This window comes from Enoplosus armatus, chromosome 20 (genome assembly GCF_043641665.1).
Source record: "Enoplosus armatus isolate fEnoArm2 chromosome 20, fEnoArm2.hap1, whole genome shotgun sequence".
NCBI classification, from domain to species: domain Eukaryota; kingdom Metazoa; phylum Chordata; class Actinopteri; order Centrarchiformes; family Enoplosidae; genus Enoplosus; species Enoplosus armatus.
In genome coordinates this window covers 8795030-8803153 of record NC_092199.1, presented here as the reverse complement: position 1 = coordinate 8803153, position 8124 = coordinate 8795030, and the positions used below count along the sequence as shown (strand labels likewise).

The 8124-nt window shown below is 43.2% G+C and overlaps 1 protein-coding gene across 1 annotated transcript; it reads right to left on the bottom strand.

Moving 5' to 3' along the window:
- Positions 1 to 3203: 3203 nt before the first annotated feature.
- Positions 3204 to 7787, bottom strand: ghdc (GH3 domain containing). Its single transcript, XM_070927332.1, has 11 exons — positions 7703 to 7787; positions 7230 to 7520; positions 5958 to 6154; positions 5652 to 5846; positions 5385 to 5504; positions 4727 to 5024; positions 4441 to 4630; positions 4133 to 4204; positions 3904 to 4037; positions 3719 to 3807; positions 3204 to 3631 (listed from the first exon to the last, which is right to left on the bottom strand). Exons 1-11 carry the CDS (start codon positions 7785 to 7787, stop codon positions 3410 to 3412), a joined length of 1893 nt encoding a protein of 630 aa, XP_070783433.1. The 3' UTR covers positions 3204 to 3409.
- Between the last annotated feature and the right edge of the window lie 337 nt (positions 7788 to 8124).

Genomic DNA, 8124 nt, shown 5'->3' with positions numbered 1-8124 from the left:
TTGAAGCAAAAACAACAAGTTGTATGAGTGCTGACTCTGATAAATTCTGTCTCCGAGTGTGGGGAGAAGATATTTTCTGAGCTCATCATTGACATACTGTCAGTCAGCAAGATACATGCAGAGAAAAGGTGATTAAAATGCACAATTTAACCCATCCAGCAGGCAGCACAGGTGAGCTGCATTTGGAGAAAAGGGGGGAAAAAACACAAGCAGTGAAAGTAAAAGACCGGCTCTCAGACTGTAAGAAAGTATTGTTCCCCTTCTCGGATCCTATTCAATCCCTGGCAGCCATTCACTGCTATCCATTTTTAATGGCTTCTCATTGTGCTTTCTTCATGTAGTCCATCCATCTCTGCTTGTCTCTAATAAAGAGGCTAATCCATTAAACATGCTCACTATCTACTCTAATACGACAGAGTGACGCACAGACGGCCAGGTGATATATTATCCCAACTACATTTCCCACAGTTCTCAGCTCTGCAGGGACTGCTGGCATTTACCCTGATTTTTATTTTGGAGGTGAGATTTTACTCTATTTAAAATGGGTCATTTAAAATTTGGATCAATCGTTTGTTAATATTTACAAAAAGGAGTCTCATTTACCATTTCAAACTTCAATGAAAATCCACTGCCCGAATCCTGGTTTACACTCAAAGTTAGATGAGCTCCAAAGCCAGCATCATTCACTCAACATGCGACATCCCTCCTCTCAGTTAAATGCATCCTCTTTCCCTCAGCAAACCCATTGAGAAATCAGGCCTGTCATTCTCAAATCTCAGCTGTTTATATTGAATTAACTTGTGACTGAGCAGATGTGCTCAGAAGCTCTGTGTGTTTATGTGTTTGTGTAAATCCTCAAGGCACGTGAGGAGGACGCACACCATCTCGCTAAACACCAGCCGGAGAGAGACGGCAATCTGCAACGAATAAACAAAAACATGGTGACAGCATGGATTAAAATCACGCTTTATTTGCCTACCATGCTGTCATTATATTGTACTCTGGAAACACACTCATCATGCACGATAAAAATAAGACTTTCAGCACCAATAAGACTCCCAGAAAATAATTTATACCATCTCTCTCTAGTTCCCAGTTATTGTTGTGGCATGTCCACATGTTGACGGGCGTCGCGGCTGGTGTGAGCCCATTGCAAAATGGTTTCTAGTTATAGTTTCAGTTTTATTTTAGATGTATGGTCGATCTCTTTTCTTCACGCAATAGTTTTACATTTTGGATAGTTCTGTTGGAGAGTTAGATCAGAAGATTGACACCACTCTTCCATGTCTCTCCATTACATGTGAGCTACAACCAGCAACCAGTTAGCTTAGCTTAGCATAAAGACTGGAAACGGGGGAACAGTTAGCCTGGCTCTACTGAAAAGTAACAAAATCCACCTATCACCACCTGTAAAGCTCACTAATTATCATGTTATATGTCCAAAAACCGAACAACAATTTGTTATTTTACGGGTGGTTGTGTGCTGGACTGTTTCAAGGCCAGGGGCAGTTACTTTCTGGAATCTCTGCTGGTTGCCTGGCAACCTGCTAAAACCACATCATGAGGTTTTTACAATCCAGTTTTTGTACTGATTAAGCAAACGAGATATCGCATGCAAATTACAGAGCTTTAAAGGTGCCGGAAGGCAGATTTAATTAACCTGCTAAGCTAGCCAGCTGCTGTCTCCAGCTACATATATCTGACCTAACTCTCCGTCAGAAAGCTAATTTCCCAAAATGTCTATTCCTCCAAGCTTCAGCACCGGCCGAGTGATACAAGGTTGACACAGGCTGGTGACTTACTAAAGGGCACGCGAACAGGGAAGACATCTTCAGGTAACCACAGTTAGACTGTTAAAAACCTCCAGAGAGAAAAACAGCATCTCGCATCAGGTAAACTTAGTTATTTTCATTTGACTCCTGTTTTGTTCTGATCACAATATGAAGCCAAAATACAGCGAGAGCCGTGTCAAATCTCTGCTGAAATGGGACGTTACTATAAATATTAGCCCACTTTGTGCACGGAGAGACCTGCGGGAGAGAAGCGTGCCATGCAACAACACATGAGAGTAACAGGCTTACAGATCTCGGCTTATTTTCTTCAGCTGCCACAACATAATAAATGGCTGACTCGAGGCTCAACTTTGGTAAGATAAAACATTTAATAAAACTGAATAATGATGTTGGCATTAGTCAATATTGAAAGTCGCTCCTCTCCCTGATCTGCCAGCCTAAATGATGTCTCTACTGCATTTACATTTCAGGAAACTGTCGGTTGCCTGTTGTTTTATGTATTCTGATTTACAATGAGAGGCCAGTAGTTCAGCTAAAGGCACTAACAGTCAGAGATATGACCAAGAATCCATTGTTTCAGTTAAGAAAATAAGAAACCATAGGATGAACCAGTAGATAAAACTGCTGAGCTGAAGAAGACATGAATAACAGCTACTGTACAAGTCTTATAAGTAGGACTACCCCCTCTAGTGGTGGCAATAAAGTACTTGCACTGGTGATGTAGGCGCCAAGTGCCATCATGCAAGCAGGCACTGCAAGCTAACCTTGTGTTTTCTGCCTGCTTTCAGGTGAAACATCAAATACAGTCTCTTACCACTAACCTGCACATGCAACATGAAACTGGGAGGAGGTCTCTACAAGAGGTTTGAAGGAAAGCTGGCAAACACAACATTGAATGTGGTCATTTAGGAGGGAGAGCTTTTAAATAATAAAAATGTAATATTTCAGCACCAACAAATGGTGTACCATGATTAACTAAAAGCAACACATCCTGTTGGTATGTTTGCTAAATGGAGCCAAAGCTGCTGATAATGTGAAAACATTTCACTTTTATTCGCCTAGTAAAACATAATATTATTAATATAACAATGAAATAATAGGATGTAGGATGCTTTTCTCTGTTGCATTCCAGCTCTCCATGATTTAGGCACATGGGAGGGATTTATTTTTAGATATAACTCTCGCCAAATGTTGCTTTAACCTTCACAGGTGACTGCATTTATGGGACAACGTTCAATAACACCAGATGGTATTAATGCAAACATTTTAGAAGCTTAAGCGCTGTTGAGTGAGGAGAAGTTTCTAGATGTTGTTTTGCTCTTTCTTCAGCTGCCCTAAAAAACACTAAAATACAGAAATAAATCACTTTTTCAAGGTCCTGAAGCATTAAACACAACTACTGCAACAGCTGAACAGTTCACTTTAATAAAATTATAAATATGAGAAAATAAATCAGTCAAATGAATCTTTTTAATTGGGATGTTGAAGGTTGTTGTGTTTTAGTTCCCAAAGGCACAATTCATCAACTCATTCATGAGTAGTTGACATTTAATTCAGTCGGCGCTCACCACAGTCTGAGTCCACAAGCTTTGTCTTGTTCCCCACAGCGGGAGGACTCAGGAAACGGTTTTTCCCAAGAGGAAGTCTGCGTATTCTTTCCTGCGCAGCACTCGGTGCATTTTGAAGGTGTTGGGGGAGGTGTTCGAGAAGGTCATCATGTGCTTGCGAAGTTCCTTGAACGCACCCTCTGCTACTAGCTGCACCCTCATTGGTCCGATGCTGCCTTTGATCCGGAAAGACTTGTAGACAGCCGAGTCCTGCTGCAGACAGATGTCCAACTGGATGGAAGGAGAGGAAGACAATAAAGTTTCATGATGAAGAAAAAACATGCTGGTTGTTGTTGCTGCATGTTAGCTTTGTCTTACCTTGTATCGCTGTTCCTCTGTGAGGTTTCTCACACCTTTCAGCTCTATAAAGACCTGGTAATGAGGATCTGAGCCGCCTATCGAATCTCCTACAAGATCAAAGCAAAGCAAGATTCATTATAGTGCAAACTGAACCGACTAACCACTAAGAAGTGTGACGGATGGGTATAAGCGAGACGTCTTACCCATGATGCAGCTCTCAGCGCAGCAGTAGTCGACCAGCTGAGCTCCTGGCCACTGAGAAACAGCTTTCTTCAGAGCGTCAAGGAACAACGCCTCGGACACTTTCTCGCCTCGAACGCTCAACATCTGACCCCGTCTGACAGAAGACGGAGGGAAGGAAGGAGGACATTTTTAGCTGTGTTGTATATTTTACAGATCAACATGCACTGGGAATACTGCATCAAAATGTACCTGTACTGAAACTCAACGATGGGACACTGGTTGTGGAATCCGACTACTTTCACAATGTCTCCAATGCGATATCTGTAACACAGCAAAAAACGGTGTCATTATGGAATCTGAGCCTATCAGACTTGAGATGATGCTCATTGTATCCTGATAAGAGTGCAGTCAAGTGAAACCACATCAATGACACCAAGCAATTATTATTTTTGTTGCCTACAACAAGAATTGGTCCATATATCAGATAAAAACAGAATAGACGTAAACTTCTAAGTGCAGTTTATTCATCAATAGATACTTTATAGTTGAAATCAGACCTGAAGAGTCCTGAAGCGTTTGTGATAACGAGCTCGTAGTTCTGTCCCTCCTTCACCTCCTCCATCAGCAGAGTGTGAGGCGTCTCCTCCTCCAGGCTGCTCTCTGGCAGGAACTCGCAGAACATTGAACGAGGACACAGCATGTAGCGTCTGTTTGGGTCCTGAGGCCACAGGTTCACCCCTATTAGACCTGCAGGGGCCCATACATATAATTAGAGCTAATACAGCTAACCAAAGACCTTCAATTTACTCCTGGGATCAGGTGTGTTCATGTGCAGGTTCCTACCTTCAGTAGCAGCGTAGAATGGCGAGTAGAAAGGCACTCCCTGGCAGTAGTTCTCCCTCAACATGTCCCCATAGATCTGATTGGAGCCCGAGTCCACCGCCAGCACCAGGTGGAGGTGAGGCCACAGCCGCTTGGCGATCCCACGGAATCCCTCCTGGAAGTGGGCCCGGAGCTGAGCGGCCCTCTCCGGGTCTGGCTTCATCAGAGCCTCAAGGCTGGACCTCACTTCGGGCTCCAGAGCCAGAGCGCTGCTGACCTTCCCTCGTTCAATGTCCTCCACGAGCTCCTGCCAGCGACCCTATGGGACGGAGAGGACATCGGAGGGAAATTACTTTTCTAATCCGCCGTTCATCAAACAAATTAGCAGAGCCTTTTCTTTCGGTCATTGGGAGCCTGACACCTGACTCAAGATTTCATCCCACTTGACAAGAAAATGTCCTGCATCAAGGATACAGACCTAAAGGACTTTTCCACATTAAACAACTGCTAAGAAATTAAAATATGGTCCTTTTTTGTTCCTTTTTATTTTCAGTAAAATGTTCCATATCTTCATTAAGTAAAGAATAGCATGATGCAAGTAACATAAAGCACATAACACAGAAACAGTTTTTACATGACATTATCTGCATAATAAATCGTGACATGAGCTATGCTGTACCTGTAAAGCACTGAAAGCATAGAAGACTGTGGAAGCAAAGTTGGACTCCAGAGTTCCCACACTGGGATCTTTGAGAGCAAACAGGAGATGCAGGTAGAGGGTGTCCTTCTCACTGGGAACCTGAAAGTGAGGGCAGAGGGCAGTACAATCTCTTCAGAAATGTAAAATAATTAACAAACTCCGCATGAAATTAAAAACAAAACAATATTCAGAAGTACTGAGCAGTGAGATTCAAACAGACAAAGAGGATCATCTCATAAATCGTACATCAAAGGCGGGTGCTGGGGTGGTGTAGAGGTTGAGCATGTGGCGGGAGGAGGCTGGTGTGGAGGAGTTTGGTCCGATGGGAATTCCGGCCTCAGACTGGCGAAAAGTAGGTGAGTAAAAGAACTTGGTGGTGCGTTGGAGGCTGTCGGTCGCAGGAAAGGCTCTTGCCATGGCATCCAAACACACAGTCACTCCCTGGTGGAAACACATAGATATTGTTATTATCATAGTTTTATATGCATAGCAGCTCAGCATAGACTACAACTTGGCCAACACGTCATCATCCTCATCATCATCAAGGTTCACCTGCAGGAAGAACTCAGTGTTGGTGTCCTTGGTGCTGAGCAGCATGGCGCTGGGTCCTGACGTCCCAGAGGTCATGGCCAGGATCAGCGGCTTCTCAGCGATGATCACCTTCTCCTCTCCTGCCGCGACGCGTCTGACGAGCTCACGGTAGTGTTCGTATGTGGTGATGGGGTGACGCGCCCGGAAGCCATCGCTGTCTGAAAAATACACGTAAGAAGACAGTTTAAAGTTTCTGTCAAAACTGTCTTCATAAACCTCACTTTTATAATTTCGAAGTCTTCATTTCAGAATCATAAATCAGAATCAGCTCCCATTCAAGAGTAGAAAGTAGCATAAATTTAGAAATGAGAAGTGTGTACAAATATACACATTTACAATATTTAAGTGAAAAATAAAAGTAGAAATATATACAATAACAATGTATATGTGTATATATATATATATATATATATATATATATATATGTATTGCACTGGTGAGTATGCATACATATGTATTTTGCCGATGAAGACAAGAAGTGGTTAATAGCTCAGAAAAGAGAGTAAGTGGAGCCTGACAAGTGACTGAGGTGCTCAAATAAGGTGTTTTAATGTACTTTCATGGCCACGGGGAATCTGGGAGCCTAAACAACCTGAGAAGTTCACATCTTACAATTACATAGTATTTTGAGTCAATATCCTTAAACTTGTTAGCCCTCCCAAAAAAGTACATTAAAATAATCGGACTTTATATCTATGCAGCTGAATTCTATCCTGGCATTGTGGAGAGGGATTTAAAACAGCACTTAGATCTCGCTCGACAGAAAATCTAGTGCCTTCTATTTTGATAATTAATAATAATAATTGTTAAATAAGTAATTTTTCCACATTTCCTTATGTGACTGTAAATTGAACATGTTTTGGTTTTGGGCATTTGGTCAAACAAAACATTTTTATCAAACAAACTTTACAAAAATGTATTGATTTATCAAAAAATAAATGGGAGAGTTGACTTAGATCACTGTATGGAGATATACCTTTGTCATTTGTTTTTTTTGGGGGGGGGGCTCAGTTAACATCCCGGTCCCGGCCCTGCTGCCATGCTTGCTGTGCAGCCTACGGGCTCTGACTGTCCATACAACACATAGCGTTACATCACAGCAAGACAGAGGACAAATCAGCGCGTCAGGAGCAAGTTTTACAACACGCGCAGGTTGCTGTACCACCGCGGGGCGAAGTTACACAAGTCCACGTGTCAACAACTGTTCATGCACACCATCTCATGTTTTCTCACCTTTAATTGAGCCGAAGTCATACTGACTTCCATAACATGTGTTGGCGTTTTTCCGCAGACGCTTCAGCAGCGTCGCCTCCTGGACTTGCTTCACATTGAGAGTGTCGGCTTCAAGTTTCCTTCTCTGCCGCCTGCCCAGCCAGCCCACGCCCTTCACCGCCAGATACTGGCTGAGCAGGCTGCTTAAAGTCCGGTTTTCACCCTTCATCTTCGAGCGTATGTCCCTCCAAATGAGCGCCATCCCGGCCAGAGAGCAGACACCGAGGGCGGCGGGCAGAGGAGGCGGCATCGCTGTGGAGAGGAGCCGGTGTTACACAAGGAGCATAAGAGGCAGTTGAGCCAGGTGGGGGCGCTGTTAGCCAACATTACACCGTCACTAGTGCCATCTACAACTGTTTTTCCATCAGCCAGCTGTTACATTGACCCTCACCATCATTTCACATGTACAGCTTCATCATATTGAAGCCACTTACCCGGATTTTGTCCAATGACGGCGACAACGACAGATAAAACCACAAAACACAGCGGCACAGCAACGCGAAACCAAGAGAAAGCCATCTAGAGCAAACAACGTGACCTGGCGTTTCTGCGGTTTTAACTGTTCACATAAATAATAGTGTTTAGGCTGCATGTGAAAACAGAAGAGCCTGAAGTTTTGCTTTCTCAGTCGTTGGAGCTGCTTCCGTGTTTGGGTCGCAGCCTCTCGCGCTGATTGGCCGACTACAGGATGACGTACGTCTGCCTGATTTACACAAACACACCTAAAAAAACCCCCAAACTTTTTATGTGGGAAAGTTGGTTCAGATTCAGCTACATACATACAGAACATGGGTGTGTAGGGGCTTTAATATGAACATTGAAAAAAAGGTTATTTAATTAATAAGAAAATTAAAAT

Coding starts and splice junctions, on each gene's coding strand:
- ghdc (XM_070927332.1), bottom strand. CDS start 7,787: ATGGCTTTCTCTTGGTTTCGCGTTGCTGTGCCGCTGTGTTTTGTGGTT. Junction 4,631..4,726: donor ATTCTACGCTGCTACTGAAG/GTAGGAACCTGC, acceptor GGGCCCCTGCAG/GTCTAATAGGGGTGAACCTG. Junction 4,205..4,440: donor AACGCTTCAGGACTCTTCAG/GTCTGATTTCAA, acceptor GCTGTGTTACAG/ATATCGCATTGGAGACATTG.